This window comes from Megalobrama amblycephala, linkage group LG18 (assembly GCF_018812025.1).
Source record: "Megalobrama amblycephala isolate DHTTF-2021 linkage group LG18, ASM1881202v1, whole genome shotgun sequence".
Taxonomy (NCBI): domain Eukaryota; kingdom Metazoa; phylum Chordata; class Actinopteri; order Cypriniformes; family Xenocyprididae; genus Megalobrama; species Megalobrama amblycephala.
Genome location: NC_063061.1, coordinates 9,067,589 through 9,086,825, shown reverse-complemented (window position 1 = coordinate 9,086,825; position 19,237 = coordinate 9,067,589). Strand labels below are relative to the sequence as shown.

At 36.7% G+C, this 19,237-nt stretch overlaps 1 protein-coding gene across 1 annotated transcript in view; it reads left to right on the top strand.

The window, feature by feature from the left end:
* The window catches only part of rnf145b (ring finger protein 145b), a 33,824-nt gene that overhangs the window by 11,636 nt on the left and 2,951 nt on the right, over positions 1–19,237 (top strand). The window contains exons 3-9 of the mRNA XM_048166519.1: positions 2,780–2,888; positions 3,124–3,215; positions 5,757–5,992; positions 6,628–6,803; positions 8,324–8,464; positions 8,583–8,765; positions 13,950–14,097. Coding sequence (XP_048022476.1) covers positions 2,780–2,888; positions 3,124–3,215; positions 5,757–5,992; positions 6,628–6,803; positions 8,324–8,464; positions 8,583–8,765; positions 13,950–14,097 — 1,085 coding nt within the window. The remainder of the gene's footprint in view (positions 1–2,779; positions 2,889–3,123; positions 3,216–5,756; positions 5,993–6,627; positions 6,804–8,323; positions 8,465–8,582; positions 8,766–13,949; positions 14,098–19,237) is intronic.

Here is a 19,237-nt window from a genome sequence, read left to right as displayed (position 1 = left end):
GTGTGTGTGTGTGAATTGAACGCAATGCTGTTTAATCCCATGGGATTTAATGAAATCAATACATTTTCCTTTGTTGTAATGGTATCCTTCAGCATTTTCAGCAAGCATTGTCAGTAAAAACCAGAGCTGCACCCCCTGGTTTCAGATATTCTGTTTCATAATCTCCAGAGTTAGCAAGTTAATATCTCCTAACAGAGATAATCGTGTACTGTAATATAGCAAATGATTACATTGAATAATACATTTACAAAATGTAAGGGGACTGCCCTAATATAATAATGAAGAACACAAAAACATTTAAAGGAATGGAAAAGAAAGGATTAAGTAGTTTGGCATAGTCCTTTTAGTATTGATCTACTTGGTTTTCTAAATATTAAGTTCATCTGCCAAATCAAAGTCATGTGGTGCGACCAACATCCAGGGGGAAAACAACACAGGAAGAACTGAAGTCTCTTAATATATTAGATCATTTGACTTCAAGGCGAGATTAGTTAAAGGGGACATATCAGTTTCTCATGTTAATCTAGTACCTATAAAGCAGTATTGCATTGGTCATCTCGGATTCTTTAGTTTTATCAGATTTATAAAAGACAGATACAGCTGTACTAGTTCATTCCGAAAACAGTCGAGCTCCTGGAGGCATGCTGTGGGCAGAGCTAAAGAGTCACGTGCATAATTATTACATTATTTGCTAACTGCATTCTTTAAATTGTAATGTTGACATGCATTCTCTGTAAAGCTGCTTTGAAATGATATGTATCATGAAAAGCGCTATACAAATAAATGTGAATTGAATTGAATAATAAACATGGACACTTATGGTGGTCACAATCAAGTCCTGTACAGCGCTGCCGATGACTTACGTAACCTGAATCAAGCATGTTGATGGGCGGCTCTTGCTCTCGTTTTGGTTTCCTCTTCTGGGAAAAGTGCCCAAACAAGGAATTCTGCCCTTGATGATGTCATACACAGCCATGCTCGAAAAAAAATTCTGAAACTTAGACATACCCTGAAGGAGTGTATTTGGCACAAAATACTCCATATGTTAAAACTCGTTTTTTTTTTAAACTTTGGCCATGTTTAGCATGAGAATCCAACTCTTAACACTGTAATTAAGTCAGAAAGTGTGAAATGGCATTAGACATCCCCTTTAAGGTTGTAAAACTCAGGTTGTGTCATGTGGTGCAACTTTCCAAAACAATGCTATTTATGGATTCATAATTCATGCTATTTGTTAAAAAACAAAAAAAAAAAAAAAAAAAAAAACTTGTGAATGAGTAAGATGCGTACACTCCAGAGATGTTCACAAGTCTCTGCGGTCAAGTCCAAGTCAAGTCTCAAGTCTTTGAGATCCAAGTGAAGTCTCAAGTCAAGTCTTTGTTCTATTTTATTTTTTTCAGCTAGTTATTATTGTAATTAACAGTGTATTTAAATATCAAAACAGATTACTTTTACTTTAAAACTGTCTAATAAAGCACACAAAAATATTACTTAAATCATTTTTATTACTTTCTAACTTTATACAAAATTATACCATTTAGAACCACTGTAAGGAAAAATGTGCTGTGTATTTTGAGCTATATGAGTTGCCGTAGTTTGCTGTAGATCTCAAGCAATGCTAGAAAATGTAGTCTTCCAGTGAGCGCCGGCGGTAACAAAACCTATATATAGACAAGCGTTACAGTAAACAAAACTACAAACAACATTTCCATCTGTGTGTCTCGTTTGTGATAAGACGATATAATAACGCACTGCGACTTAAACCGATCTGTGGAAAAAAGTCAGACTGACAGGGTCATGAAATGCACATGAAAGTACTTGTTCAATCCAAATACAATTTAACATGGTAAATCTGGATATTATATGCATTATCAAATACTTGGGTAAAAATAAATTTAAAAAAATGAAAAGGACATGTACTTCTTGAAAATGGACCACAAGCAAGCCTCTGCAGTTGTGCAACACCACAGCTTCCCTTTGGATTAATTGATTGCTTTTCAAATTAAATGACAAAGTTTATCGCAAGGTAAGGCTTGGCTGTATTGTTATTATTTGTTGCTAATTTAACAAGTTTTCTAATGGGTGATGAATTTGCGTGCCTTCAGATGCGTCACGCGCTCAGTGGCTTGGTGTGTTTAGAGATGATTTGTGATATTTGCTGCTGCAGAACATATTTGGGAATGAATAGATAAAATGAGGTGTTTTCGTGCCATCGTGTGGGGTAGTAAATAGAGAACGTAATCGGGAATGTCACGCTAAAAGACTTGTAATTTTCACAAGTCTCTGTCTTCAAGTCTCGAGTCGAGTCTTGGGTTAGTAGTTCACAAGTCGTTTATTTTTGCGACTTAAGTGCGACTCGAGTCCAAGTCGCAGACTCGAGTTTCCATCTCTGGTACACTCTCATGTATTTAAGGTGTAAGGGAAATGTTATTACTTTTTACATGATGGTTACACCACATGACATTTTAGAGTCATTAAATTAACCCTTTTTTTTTTAATTTTATAAAAGTTTTGCAAAACCATATGAAACCAACATCAGTGCATAGTGTGTTTCTAACTTGTCAAATTCTATTTACCTTTTTTAAAAATAAATAAATAAAATCCTTTATTGTGGATGCTCTTATTTGTCATTGACTCATGGATAGTTTAAAAACAAACTAACTTCATTTTTGTGTTTTTGTTTAATTTTAAAGAAAGATGGCATAAGCAATTGGTTTATTTTATTCAATCCAGTGCGTATCATAATTCATGTCAGTAACAGAGACTCCCTTTTCTTCAGGTTACATCCTTAGTCTGGTGTTGCTGACTTTACCCCGGCAGCACCTGGTGCAGCTCTACCTCTACGTGCTCACAGCTCTTCTGCTCTTCGCTGGACACCAGCTTTCCAGGTCTGTGCTCACAGCAGCCTTATTCATGACTGTATACTAACACAAGATGTGGAAAGGAGATGACACATTGGTTTTGAAATGCACCCATTGTTGACAGTTCAAGTACACACACACACATTAAATCTAGTTGCAATGTCTTTTAAAACTAGTAAAACAGATTTTGACATTGATGCAACTGTTTAGTACTTATCATGATTGTCAAACAACCCGTGCTCAATGACTGGTGTTCCTGCAGGGATTACGTACGAGGAGAGCTGGACTCGGGTTACGAGGGTCCCCTCTACTTGGAGCCCCTGTCTATGAACCGCTTTACCACAGCACTGATCGGTACATCCTGCGTCATCAACTCCGACACAACTCGATTTTGTTCTCTTCCTCACTGCTGTGTTTGTTCCTGAAGCATTATTAGGCATGAGTTAATCGCAACTGGTGTTGTATTACTGAACTTCGGTTCCCACCCATGCTCTAAAAGAGACCTGACTGCTGAACTATAACACAGAGTCGAAAAGAGAAGAAACCAGATCTCAATGTGCTCAATTTGCTAATGAATAGAGGCCCTGTGAAATGCTTCCAGTTTTACTAATGAGGAATTTAGGAATTGAATGGCATGCAACCAACCCTTTCCTTGGAAAAACTGCCTTCAATATGCTTCAAAGTGATTTAGCTGCTTTAAAAGAAGTGAAACTTCAGCTCAAGGTGGTAAAACTTCATACACTGTCACCTAATCAGCTTTTATCAACATAGGCTCTAGAGGTGACGTATACAGATGAGGCAGAATATCAGTTTGACAGGTTATCCATGGCATCGAGAGTTGGATAAAAGTGAAGTAAGCTAAAATGGGAGCAGCACTCGGGTAGAACAGAAATAGTCAAATGTGTTTCTGCTCAGTTCTGCATCTGGGAATGTTTTTCAGAATTATAGGAAGTAATGGACGTCACAAAAACGGTACTTCTGTATTACTGCAGGAGCTTTGTATGCAGCTGGTTTGAGTGAACAAAACAAACAGTTCTACAGGGTTCTTGGAAATAACAATTTGAAATTCCCTGACATTTCCTGGGTAAGAAATTCCAATTTTCCCAAGTCTGTAAATCACAATTTAAAATTCCCTGGGAATTTTAAATTGTGATTTACAGGCTTGGGAAAATTGGAATTTCTATAATAGAATTTTTTTCTAAAAAAAAAAAAAAGTGTGTGTTTTAAAATGTTTTACCAGTAGAAATTTCTCTTTGCAAGCACAGTTTCTATACAAATCTACTGTCTACATATTCTTAGAGAAGTGACAAATATTCTGTAATTATTGAACATATTATGAATATTATTACCTTTATATTCTGTAAGGTTTTGTAGTTGGCATAAATGTGCGCTATTCATTGATTGGGAATAATTTTAAAGCAGTCTGAAGCGTTTTTGTGACACATCCACCACGTCTCTGGAGCGCATATATTGCACGTGGGAATGTCAGCGGGAGTAAACGGTTCTCGCGCACACACGACGAGCAGTGCAAGGGGAGATTTTTCCGCTAGTTATTTGATTGCGGATGGTTTTGTTATCTCGGGCGGATAAAAAAAGTATAAGATGATAAAAATAATAAAAGCAAAAATGTCTTCAAATATACTTGGGCAGCCGTTAATCTTTGCATATGCTGTGAGTTTGTGGTGCTTACTTTAATCTGGAAACGCAGTGTGCACCATTTCACCAGATTTGTAAGGTAAATCATTTATAAACCTATGCCAACATATGAGAATACATCAGTATGTTTTTAAATATGCAAACTGTTCATCGCAATTTCAAAATAAGTTTAATCCCAGGCTCTTTTGCCTGTTTTGATGTCCACATATTCATGTTCAAGAAATTACAGTGGCTGTAGCATTTCTATCATAAAGAAGTGGCCAAATTTGAACTTTACTTTTACTTTATTTGAACCAAATATTCTTGCCTCATTGTTATTATATATGTATTTTAAGTCATTTTAAAGACTATTAATCGTCAAAATAATCGACTGGTTACTCAATTACAAAAATAGCCATTAATGACAGCCCTACTCCAAAGTATTTTACTGGGCAGAAATTAGTTGTTGTTAATAATAATAATAATAATAATAATAATAATAATAATAAAAAAAGTTTGGGTAAGGAATAGAAATAGTCATAAAAAACATAATGGAAAGTCACAGAAGCTTCTGAAATATTCTAAAGTAGTTTTTAAGCTGTAAAATATTTCAGCGGGTATGAAAGGTTTGCAAGTTCACTCTCCATAATTTTTTTTTACAGAAATCCCTGGGAAATGTCTTGGAAATTCATTTGTTGAAAAGATGTGGAAGTCATTTACTCAGATATTTACTTCTCTAAGAAGTATCCAAATATTTAATCCTGTAAAAAAAAAAAAAAAAAAAAACTGCAGGGTAGTTTCCACATTTCACCTGAATTGAACCCTATTTGAATAGAAAATCTTCATGGACAAAATCTGTAATCTTTGCTGGCCCAGCCAAATGAAGATCTGAGATAAAACGACTCCTGACCTTTTTATTAATCAAGTCTAGTGATATGTCATGTCAGTGGCACCACTGTCCACAGATCACAGTATTACGCCCATTTGGCAAGATAAATTTTGTTTAATGTCATTTGTAAATCAAGTCTTTCAGTATTGTGGGAACAGACCGAGTTACAGTAGCACAAAAAGATTCAATTAAATTTCAGCAAGTCATATTGAGCCTTTTATTTGCCATGTCAACACAGCAAAGTGAATCACATTGGAGGGACATTGAATGCAGCATTTTAAAGGAAGCATTGAGGGGTGTTGGTGTGATTTCTTTTTGTTCAGTGTGTCTATAGGTTTGTGTTTGTTCAGTAAGACCATCCTCTCCCTCAGGTCAGGTTGTGGTGTGTACGCTGTGTTCCTGCGTCATGCAGACCAAACAGATCTGGCTGTTTTCTGCACACCTGCTCCCCCTAGTGGCAAGGCTGTGCCTCGTGCCCCTGGAGACCATCGTCTTCATCAACCGCTTTGCTATGATCTTCACCGGTCTGGAGGTGCTCTACTTCATCGCCTCCAACCTGCTGGTGCCGTACAATCTGGCCAAAACTGCCTACAGAGAGCTGGTACAGGTACGACTGTGCAGGATTTTTCTCATGTGATCATGTACTTAGAAACTGCCTGTGAATGTAATAGTGCTAAAAATATTAAAATCATTTTGTCAAATCAAGTTTGTATGAAAATGTATACAATTTTTTTTTTTTGAAAAAAGTCTTATGCTTACCAAAGCTGCATTATTTGATCACAAATGCAGAAAAAAAAACAGTAATATTGTAAAATATTACAATTTCAAATAACCGTTTTCTATTTTTCTACCCGTTATATATTTTAAAATGTATTTCTTGTGATGGCAAAGCTGAATTTTCAGCATCATTACTCCAGTCTTGTGTCACATGATCCTTCAGAAATCAACTCGAGAAACATTTTATCAATGTTGATGATAAATCAGTGCAGTAGTTGTGCTGCTTAATTTTTTTGCAGAAACTGTGATTGTTTTTTTTTTTTTTTTTTTACAGGATTCTTTGAATAGAAAGTTCAAAATAATATTTGTAACATAAATGTCAAATTAAGAAGTTGCAATGGAATTAAGCATTCGTAAATAGTTTTTCTCAATTATATTAATTTTTATTTGAAATGTAAATGGTTAAACATATAATTATCCTGCCAGCCAATCACTGAACCCTTGGTTTCCTGTGTTGTTCTGTAGGTGGTGGAGGTGTATGGTTTGCTGGCTCTGGGCATGTCTCTGTGGAATCAGCTGGTTCTGCCTGTTCTCTTCATGTGCTTCTGGCTGGTGCTGTTCGCACTGCAGATATACACCTACTTCAGCACACGGGACCAGCCGCCCTCCCGAGAGAGGCTACTTTTCCTGTTCCTCACCAGGTCTGACTGCTGCACCATTTAGTCCACCTACTGAGGCCACGTACACACTGTAAAGTTTCAGGAGTAACAACCGCATTTCAAATTATCATTCTGTGTGAAAAAAATATTATGACTCACTCTCAAACTAGAGGTTGACCGATAGTGGATTTTACCAATAACGCTAACTATGTTGGACCACGTTGATTGATCAACCGATAGTTTTTAAAATGGATACTGAATGAAAAAAAACATAACACATAAAGTGCTGAACTTTAATACAAAATACTTTAATGTACTGTACTTTTTAAATATAAATATTAATATTATACCTATATCATTCATGTTAGTTCATAGTGCATTAACTAATGTTAAGTTATACAACTTTAAAATGTAACAATGTATTAGTTAATGTTGAAATGAACAATACTTTTATTAACCTTTATTACAAATGGACTCTTATTGTAAAGTGTTACAATTTCATATAAATCCAAACAGTCATGCTTAAAGATGGCCATCTTTAAACATCTATATAAAGGCCATGGCATTGAAATTAGACATGTATGTATACTTTCCCACTTTTTTTAGCTTCTATTTTAGAAAAGTTGATGATTATATAATCAAAATATGTATTACAATGACAATAAAAAAAGAACTTAAATGGGATGCATTTATTTGTTAATGTTTATGTCAGCTGCATGAACATATCACGTCACTAGCTTTAATTACGCAACTTCGCTGGATAACAAATGCATAAAAGTGACCAGCTGAATATAAACTAATGCAAATAGATGGTAACAATTAGTGTTGTCTAATGTACCGACTTTGGTACCAAGTCGGTACTGAAATTTAAAAAATGTGACTCTCTGTGCGCTGTTGAGCGGAATCGTAAACACCTCTGATTGGCCATTGTGTTCACATGCTCATGTGCTTTCAAACATTCCCTCTTTCAAAACATGTGTTGGTCATTGTAGCTAATCAAAGACACATCCGATGAGCGTGTGAACACAATGAGTCGGGCTTGTGTGTGTTTTTGTCACATTGTTTTAACTGTTTGAGGTGCTACTAATGTTAGCATCCCCCAATCCCCCCAATTCACTACCATTATAAAGCTTGGAAGTGCCAGGATATTTTTAAAAATATCTGTTTGTGTTCATCTAAAAGAAGATAATCATATACACTTAGGATTACTCATGCAATTAATTTTCGTTTTTGGGTGAACTATCTCTTTAATTCAGTTGTGAATTAACTGACTTCATGTGAAGTCACTCTGTATTTAATCAGCACAAACAGTACTGTCTACACATAAACCTGAATGCATTGCAACAAGGATTTGGAACAGCACCATTATGATAAGCTAAACTGGATACTAGCACAGTAAAAGATTAAGACACCATTTAACAATATCCAGCATATGTAAATGTTTTGTTGGTGGTTGTGATGTGACGTGTGGCCAAGTGTGTCCCATACTCGGAATTTGTACCCATACTCTGTTACAAGTCCAACTCTCTAACCATTAGGCCACAACTGTGTGTTCTCTGCAGTATCGCTGAGTGTTGTAGTACTCCTTACTCACTGCTGGGGCTGGTCTTCACTGTGTCTTTTGTGGCGCTGGGCGTCCTTACCCTCTGCAAGTTCTACCTGCAGGGCTACAGAGCTTTCATGAACGACAACGCAATGCACCGGTGAGAAACATCCAACCAAATATGCTTACAGTATTCCGTTCAAAAGATGACATTTTTCGCAGGGATTTGTATATAGATTACTGTATATCCAGTAATTTCTTTCTCTTCTGGTTTTCAGAGGCATGACAGAGGGTATCACTCTGCTGATCTTGGCTGTTCAGACTGGTCTCATTGAGCTGCAGGTCATTCACAGAGCTTTCCTCCTCAGCATCATCCTCTTCATCGTGGTGGCCTCCATCCTGCAGTCCATGCTGGAGATTGCTGACCCCATAGTTTTAGCATTAGGGGCCTCCAGAGACAAGTAAGAGCCCCAACACCTCTTGCATACTTCATGTCTGATCAGAATACATCCCTCTAGCAAATTTCAGACAAGGCTTGTTATGCGAAACTGCCCATATGTAAATTATTCACAACAATTTTTATTTTTTAAATATTACATAGACGCAAACTCCTCACCTTTCATTAAAACAATTCACCTTTTTTAGATCAAAATAGGTCACCCATGAGATTTGCATTGTTCTGATGAGAAAGGCGTTTGAGGACAGTCTTTGGGACAGGGTCACGGTGAATGAAATCATGAGAATCACACCTTCTCAATTGTCCAAAAAAAAAAAAAACATTCTCCTGGCTTCGCACAGGCAACTCTCCTGGGAAGAGTGAATGCATGACTGAAAAGAGCCAGGTCTGCCCGCATGCCTTAACGCAAGAATCTCATATATCGTTATGATAACCTTAATTTAATTGACATAAGTATCGATATAAAGCTTGGGACTGTTAATTAGCCTGACATGTTTTGATTTAATGTTGTTAGCGTTATTTCCAATGAATTCGAACATACTTTTGAATCCAAATACAACTTGTATAACGCTACTTATATTACCATTTTGCCAACGAATGCAACTTTAGTTGAGCTCTACTATATTATACTGTCATAACCACAATGCAATTAAACAGTTTGCTTTTACACACATAAGATGTTCTGTGCAATTTCATAATGACAGGGTTTGAAATGAATACCTGCCAAAAGTGGGTAAAAATCAACTGTGGAGGGTAATGATGTCAAATCACTAGGCAATTTGTCGGGTTATGTTTCACAAATTATGTTCGCATTGTGCACAGATTTGGTGCACATACTCAACTCAGTATGACTATTAAATATGGCCAAATTAACCAGCACCTGCACATTTCTGGCTTACTTCAACACAACCGTCACTAAGCAGCAAATAAAGGTATGCTGGTCTGTTTGCTTTGAGGGGAATAGTGCAGACCCAAGAAACACAATAATGTGGGCTAAACAACCCCAGTGTAATAAGAAAAGAGCCATCTAGCAATGATGAAGCACATCTGACAATTTTTAGCAGACCCTGGCCGGCAGCAATCAAAATGAGTAAATGACCTATAAAGATTGTTACATTGTTATGCCAGTAGGTGGCGACCAGTGACTGTTCAAATGTATTGAAGATTTGTTCAAAAAATCTTCATTAATTTCAAATTTATTTTTTACATAATGAATTAATTTAAATGCATTCATTTAAAAATAATTAATATTTAATAGATTCACTTATAACATTTTAGACATTTATAAATAGACTCATTTATAACATTAAATTGAACATTTTGTCAGAACCTGAAGTAAATTACTTTATTTTGTTTAGTTGTCTAATGCAGTGGTTCCCAATCCTGGTCCTGGAGGCACCCCAACACTGCACATTTTTCATGTCTCCTTAATCAAACACACCTGATCCAGGTCATCAGCTTATTGCTAGAGACTCCAAGACCTCAAACGGGTGTGTCAGAGAAAGGAGACATGCAAAATGTGCAGTGTTGGGGTGCCTCCAGGACCAGGATTGGGAACCATTGGTCTAATATTTTGTTTTTAAAATCATGAGAGAACCGTAATCTGTATTTAAAAATAAAAATAAATAAATAATCAGATTATCCAGAATCATAATTAAGTTTAAGAGAACATATAATATATTTTGAATCTAATTTACACTATTAGCACTGTTTCTAATATTAAAATGAACAATCTTAAAGACTAGGATGAAGACTTCATGCACATTAAGAAGGCTTTGGGACAATCATAATGCATTATAATCCAGGATTCTGAAATGCTTTCTTATTTTAAAGATGTGGCGTTTTGCAAACCACTTTAGGTATGCCTCTCTAGAGCCCCTATAGGGAATGGAATATCTTGCATCTTTGTCACCTTTTTCACCCCTGATGAGTTTGCATCCCTGGCTAGGGTTGAGACGTACAAAAAGAGGTCTCCTACAATAGGTTTACGTGCATCCAACGTCATAAAACACTTGAATTTTCTCATAATATACATGGCAGCATCAACTCTTCTCACAGTGTCTGAAGCGGTTTGATAAAGGATTCGGTCTCTAAACCCCTCCTTTCCAAGAGCCTGCTCTGCTCTGATTGATCAGATGGTCCAGCCTGTTGTGATTGGTCTACCACTTAAAGTGCCTGTCGGAAACTAAACAGCCATTACCATAACTGAATTTCAGCTCTGGAGGCTTCCTCAGCACTTGTATACAAAATGATATGGACAGTAACAATGCCGTCAGTTTTACTGTATCAATTCCAGCCTGATTCCTTATCCTTTTAAAGTGCATGCAAAGTGGATCTGCTTTTACAGTGCAGAAAACAGTGTCTTATCGACATTTCAACAACATGAACCAAACTTTTCATGGGCTATGGCGTTATTTTACTGTCAATTGTCGAGAGCACATTATTGTGACGCGAGAGCATATCAATGTAATGCGCAAGCGCAAATCTGTCCGCTCGCGCGCGGATTTCCTTTGCTCTCGCGCAAATCTGGATGCGCGCGCTCAAATATACAGTGCTCTCTTATGAACTGCCTCTCCTCTCGCTCAGATATTGCGTGTGCACGCTCAAACTGTTTCCTGCGCGCTCAAACTGCACATGTGCGCTCACGAATCTCTCCGTGCTCTTGCAGAAATTAATTTGCTTTTGGATTAAACGCTGTCAAAAGTTATAAACCAATCAGAAGAGACGACTGATCCATGAAAATGCTACATGGAATCTTATTGGCTGAGAGTGAACTGCGCCTGGAATTCTTTCGACAAAGATATGTATTTTATTTATTCACAATTTAATAATATTTATCAAAAGTAACCTAGTCTAACTGCATCACATTACAGGTCAAACCCCTATTTATCTAAACAAACAAACAAAAAATGTTTCTTAAAGTTATTGTGGTCATACGTTTTGTGTTGAAATTAAAAAAAAAAAAATAGGTAACATTTTACAATAAGGTTTTTATTTGTTAACATTAGTTAATGTATTATCTAACATGAACTAACAATGTGCAATACATTACTGTAATTATTAATCTTTGTTAACGTTAAAAATACAGCTGTTTGTTGGTTGTTTACTTCACAGTGCATTTAATAATGTTAACAAATACAACATTTGATTTTAATAACGTATTAGTAAATGTTGAAATTAACATTAATAAATATTAATAAATGCTGAAGAAGAGCAATTCATTATTAGTTAATGTTAACTAATGCAGTTAAATAATGTTAATGCAACCTTATTGTAAAGTATTACCAACAAACATCTTCTGATTTAAGACCGAACAAGATCAGGGTCAAATCGTCATTCCCTTAATACTTAATGTGGAGATCACATACCACCATAGTCAATTTCTTTTGAGGTCTGGAATTAATGATTCTGATACATCAAATACATTTTAACAGTCACTGGTCACCACCTACTGGCAGAACAGTGTAACAACATTAGTTTCAACATTCATTTAGCTACTTATTTTAATTGCTGAAATCAGTGTATATTCAGACTATAAATTGTTATTGCAATACTTGCATTATTATTGAATGTTTGCAACACAGATGTAGCAATAGTATGTTGTTGAAAACACTTTGTGAAGCTGTTTAAAACATATAGCTTACATGACCACTGCTTTCAGCAGCAATGCAAAAGCAGGTTTAAATATTCTGGTATGATTGTAATTTCAAAAGGTTTAATAGACATAATAATAAGATCGCGTTCTTTTGCTTAATCGTGCATACACAAGAGCTTAGGTATTTTTGTATGTCATGTTTTATACCAGACCTCAAAAGAAATTGACTATAGTGGTATATGTGATCTCCACATTAAGTATTAAGGGAATGACGATTTGACCCTGATCTTGTTCGGTCTTAAATCAGAAGATGTTTGTTGGTAATACTTTACAATAAGGTTGCATTAACATTATTTAACTGCATTAGTTAACATTAACTAATAATGAATTGCTCTTCTTCAGCATTTATTAATATTTATTAATGTTAATTTCAACATTTACTAATACGTTATTAAAATCAAATGTTGTATTTGTTAACATTATTAAATGCACTGTGAAGTAAACAACCAACAAACAGCTGTATTTTTAACGTTAACAAAGATTAATAATTACAGTAATGTATTGCACATTGTTAGTTCATGTTAGATAATACATTAACTAATGTTAACAAATAAAAACCTTATTGTAAAATGTTACCTATTTTTTTTTTTTTTTAAATTTCAACACAAAACGTATGACCACAATAACTTTAAGAAACATTTTTTGTTTGTTTAGATAAATAGGGGTTTGACCTGTAATGTGATGCAGTTAGACTAGGTTACATTTGATAAATATTATTAAATTGTAAAGAAATAAAATATATATTTTTGTCGAAAGAATTCCAGGCGCAGTTCACTCTCAGCCAATAAGATTCCACGTAGCATTTTCATGGATCAGTCGTCTCTTCTGATTGGTTTATAACTTTTGACAGCATTTAATCCAAAAGGCAAATTAATTTCTGCAAGAGCACGGAGAGATTCGTGAGCGCACATGTGCAGTTTGAGCGCGCAGGAAACAGTTTGAGCGTGCACACGCAATATCTGAGCGAGAGGAGAGGCAGTTCATAAGAGAGCACTGTATATTTGAGCGCGCGCGTCCAGATTTGCGCGAGAGCAAAGGAAATCCGCTCGCGAGCGGACAGATTTGCGCTCGCGCATTACATTGATATCCTCTCGCGTCACAATAATGTGCTCTCGACAATTGACAGTAAAATAACGCCATAATGGGCGGCCAATGAAGACCATAGAGGAGGAGCATTATGCAACTTTATTATAAACCAAAAAAGCATAATAAGAGCACTTTAACAAGAAGAAATTTTCAAACCAAAGGGCAGGTTAACAATTACAAAATTGTTTTCAAACTTTCAAGAAAAGTCTTGTGACAGTATGAAAAAACAGAGGAAATGTTAAGAGATGCTCGGGGTAGTTCTTAAGTGCATTTTTTTTTTTTTTTTTTATTGTTGTACTTTTGTTTCATTCTAATACATGTTACTTGTATTGATTTAGGCTTTTGATCAGGAAATAAAATCTTCTTGAGTACTTGCTGTGGGATATGTGTGTTGTTCTGTCTGAGGACCTGTATTTTGAGCTTTTCTTGTGTCTTCTGTTCTTGCAGGAGTCTGTGGAAGCACTTCCGAGCTGTGAGTCTGTGTCTTTTCCTGCTGGTCTTCCCTGCTTACATGGCTTACATGATCTGCCAGTTCTTCCGTATGGACTTCTGGCTGCTCATAATCATCTCTTCCAGCATCCTCACGTCACTGCAGGTACACACACCTCACACACAGCACAGATACAAATACACACTTTATCACAGCGCATAGACATTACTGTAGTGTCAAGTTTTGTTAGAAGATGAAGTGCTGTTAGTAGTTGTAATTTTTTTTTTTTTTGTAGGTAAATACTTTTTCAGAGGCAGAGAATATTACATTTAAAAAAATTTTTTCTTGAATATTTAGCACTACGAATGAAGAATATATATATATATATATATATATATATATATATATATATATATATATATATATATATATATATATATATATATTATAAGTGTATAAATAATGGTGTACATTTGTATAAAGTTACAAATGTACATAAATTGCTGTCAGTCATTTAAACAAACATTTATACAAATAGCTAATCAAATTTTTCAGTAATTAATCACGATTAATTTAGTTTTTTTTTTTTTTTTGAGAACAAATAAGCAAATTACAAGCGAGAGCAGATAAAAATACAATAGAGCGAAAATACAATTGTCGATGCAGTACCAGTACAGAATTGAGTTTTCTTTTGTGTCTTATCGCCCTTGAATGGTTTTTAATAGCACTTGAATGAATGATTGATTGCCTGATCATAGAATAGGCATACATGCAGACCATCTTCAGTCGGCCGCTCTTTCACGCTTCATCAGGGCTGGTGAGTGGAACACAGATAGCGTGACCATATACTGCAGGGGTCGGCAACACTGTCATGCAGAGGGGTAAATGCTGGATCGTGAGCAAAAGCGAGAGAGGTGTATGTATTTCATTCAGATAAAGTACCTCGCACTTGCATTCAGATATACATTTTGAGGTATTTATTTCTCATAGTAACACAGCTTATTTTATTAAAGGGGACATATAATGCCCCTTTACACAAGATGTAATATAAGTCTCTGGTGTCCCCAGAATATGTCTGAAGTTTCAGCTCAAAATACCCCACAGATCATTTATTATAGCTTGTCAAATTTGCCCATATTTGGGTGTGAGCAAAAACACACCGTTTTTGTGTGTGTCCCTTTAAATGCAAATGAGCTGCTGCTCCCGGCCCCCTTTCCAGAAGACGGCAGAGCTTTAACAGTTTGCACTTCGGTTGCTCAACAACAACAAAGCTGGAGAATCTCACGCAGCCGAAATGATGATTGTCAGTAACGGTGTTCAGCCTTACCTTGTTCAAACTGGAGTCGGACACTGATGGAGAGACTCAGGAAGAAGTTACAACTTTTCGAATGCAACTGGATGTTTCTGAATGGTTAGTGGATAAATTTATGTAGTTGCTTTTGGAGTTGATTCAACTCATCTGGCAGTGATGTTGGTGAGAAGGCCTGGCTCACAGTCTCCGCTCTAATTCATCCCAAAGGTGTTCTATCGGGTTGAGGTCAGGACTCTGTGCAGGCCAGTCATGTTTCCTCCAGACCAAACTCACTCATCCATGTCTTTATGGACCTTGCTTTGTGCACTGGTACGCAGTCAGGCCATCCCCAAACAAAGTTGGGAGCATAAAATTGTCCAAAATGTCTTGGTTTGCTGAAGCATTAAGAGTTCCTTTCACTGAAACTAAGGGGCCAAGCCCAACCCCTGAAAAACAACCCCACACCATAATCCCCCTCCACCAAACTTTACACTTGACACAATGCAGTCAGGCAAGTACCATTCTCCTGGCAACCACCAAACCCAGATTTATCCATCGGATTGCCAGACAGAGAAGTGTGATTGGTCACTCCAGAGAACACGCCTCCACTGCTCTAGAGTCCAGTGGCAGCATGCTTTACACCACTGCATCTGACGCTTTGCATTGCACTTGATGTAAGGCTTGGATGCAGCTCCTCGGCCATGGAAACCCATTCCACGAAGGTCTCTACTCACTGTTCTTGAGCTAATCTGAAGGCCACACGAAGTTTGGAGGTCTGTAGCTATTGACTCTGCAGAAAGTTGGCGACTTCTGCGCACTGTGCGCCTCAGCATGTGCTGACCCCGCTTTGTATTTTTACGTGGCTTACCACTTCGTGGCTGAGTTGCTGTTGTTCCCAATTGCTTCCACTTTGTTATGATACCACTAACAGTTGACCGTGGAATATTTAGTAGTGAGGAAATTTCACGAATAGACTTATTGCACAGATGGCAACCTATCACAGTACAACTCTTAAATTCACTGAGCTCCTGAGAGTGACCCATTCTTTCACAAATGTTTGTAGAAGCAGTCTGCATGCCTAGGTGCTTGATTTTATACACCTGTGGCCATGGATGTGATTGGAACACCTGAATTCAATGATTTGGAGGGGTGTCCCAATACTTTTGGCAATATAGCGCATCTTAATTTGTGTTCCAAAGATGAACGAAGGTCTTATGGGTGTGGAATGAGGGTAATTCATGACATAAATTTCATTTTTGGGTGAACTAACCCTTTAATGGGAAAACTAGCCAATTATCGTCTTGATATCACCTGACTATCATCAATACTTGATACTATCATCTATAGAGGGTATGCACGTGGCGTCGCCGTCGACCGTTACGACTGCGGTCACGCCCACTGAATGGTAAAAGACTGAGTGGCAGCATTGGTTTTCAGCGTCAATGTCGCAAAAAACACACAAAGCACGTCCAAAACGGGAAAGAGCTTTGTGATTGACTGAACAAATAGCTTTGACACAAACCCAGAGGTATATATTTAAAAACTGCAGAAAGCAACAGAAAAAAGCAGCAAATGGATCACTGCAATTCACAGAAACAGCTGGACTCCAGGCAGAGAAACATGAATTGCAGTTATCATTTTGTGTCAAATTGTTGGATTTTGAGGTAAAATCATACCGTATATATTGTATATGTTGTTATATATTATGTTGACAACTCATCAATTAAATATTTTTCATCTTATATTCTGCATAATTGGGTGTTTTTCAATAAACAGCACTGACAAAAACTATACTATAAAACTATATGGGCCCTATAATACACCCGGCGCAATGCGACGCAAGGCGCAGCGCAAGTGTGTTTGCTAGTTTGCCCCCTGGTGGCTGGATGCAGTACAAGTCATAAACCCGCCCTCTCAATGCAAATTAATGGCACTTGTCAAAATAACAAAAAATTAATTACACATACAATAAAATTTTCCGAAAGATGGTTTTGGTCATTTAAGGTAGTTGTTATCATGCTGATATATATTCAATAGTTCATTTTTGTGATCAGTTTGATTTTTGCAAGCAATTTGGTGCTATAGAAACGGGGCGTGTCGTCACGCTTTACAGTTGATTGACAGCTTCTCTGAGGACTGTCGGAGCTTTGAGGGGAGATTGAAGATGAATAAATAACTATTATTTTTCGATTTCTGTGTTATTTTTCACTGACAAAAGTTGTTGTTCAGCAGTAAACTGTCCTAACCGACCTACAGATCTGACGGATCACTGAGTTTTTTTTGGTCACGTTAAATGTGGGCTTTATAAGCTAAATGTTATTAGCCAAGATAACACGGCTAATGTTAGCCATGACGGAAAAAGCAGGTGATCATAATCTGGCAGTTACTAATTATCTTTATGGGTATAAAATAATAATTATCAGGACAAAACTAATCCTACTCTAGTTAATTAAAGAGCACTGTCTAACGTTACAGCAATCGATCTGCTGTAGAGTTAGTTCAACTTTACCGAGGTTTCAAAAATATTATTACTCTAGAAACAGAATATTTTTTTACAAGTATAATTTTAATTTGTGTATAATTTATTTATTTAAAATACATCAATTACGATATGTTGTTTTGACCTAGTTATGAGTAATTTATAGTTTAAAACTGAACAATGTGCATTAATAAACATTCAAATAAATGTAAATTCCTTATTGCCAGATGTAATTAAGCCATCGTTTAAGCCAAATGAAAGGAAAAGAAAAATATAATAAACAATAGATAATAAAACAAATAGGTGATCTGATCTTGATGACGCAGACGTCTGGGCGGAAGTTTGATACCGCGACTCCGCCTCCGCCTCCTGGTTTCACTGACGAGTCTTTCTGCGCATGCCCAGGTTCCAACATGTCAACGCCCATCATCGTCCGTTTTACCTTCAGTTCATTACAATGGAAGGAAGCGGCGTCGCGTCGTCCATCTTTTTTTACAGTCTATGCTCATCACGTGTACGCCATGTAAATAGCAATCCGCCATGGCGCGAGTGCATCTCGCTCTTAAAGGGAATGGGAGATGACACTCTGATTGGTTTATTGAACGTTACGGCCATTACTCATTAAGAGAATAGGGACAACCCATTTCAAAAATGCGCCCCGGCGCACGGACCGTTTTTCCGTTGTTAAAATAGCAAAAGTGGATTTGGACACGCCCTGAGTGCACCTGCGCCCTGCGCTTTACACTTTGCGTTTAGATCGTTAAAATAGGGCCCTATATGTTTTAGGGCTGGACAATATGATGATATAACATTGATATAAGTGATTACACGAATTTAAACCTACCTATATTTTTTTTTGTGATCAAATCTTTTTAAACCTTCCTATATTGTAGTTATATAAAATATTCACAGGCAGATTTGCTTTATGTATTTCCCCAGCGTCGAAATCGGGCACATGTAAATGTCAGGAAACACGACTCCTGGCTGCATGTCAATATCCATGGATTAGGTTTATTTGACAAGTTGTAAGGAACACATTCAATTCCAACCTTTAGTGTAATTCAATGTGTTTTACTTGCGTTTTTGCAGTTTCCTCTATTAAATCCAGTCATGCAGCAGGTTCTTTTGCCACTCAGTCAGTGGGAAAGTGACGTCGATGCAAACCCTCTATTAGCACAACCCTTACTGGGTCACTTCATGTGTTTTCTCTGATCAGATATATCCAGTTGTGAAAAGACCTGGGGTAAATGCCTCTCTGAAAGAGTGCATTTTTTCACATTCCAGATGAAACTGGACAAAATGCATCTGGTTGTTGAAGCTACATTTGTAAATTGTACTCCTCCTAAAATGGTAAAAAAATAAACATGCGAGAGCATGTTACACTGATTAACTCGGAAACTTAAAAATGGCACTTCATGACAAAAAGGTTGCCGACTCCTGATATACTGTAACGCTAGCCAAAGGATGTAAAGAAGGGGAATAACAAAGGCTGGTTAATTGTTTTAACATGTTAAAGGGGTCATGAACTGTGTTGA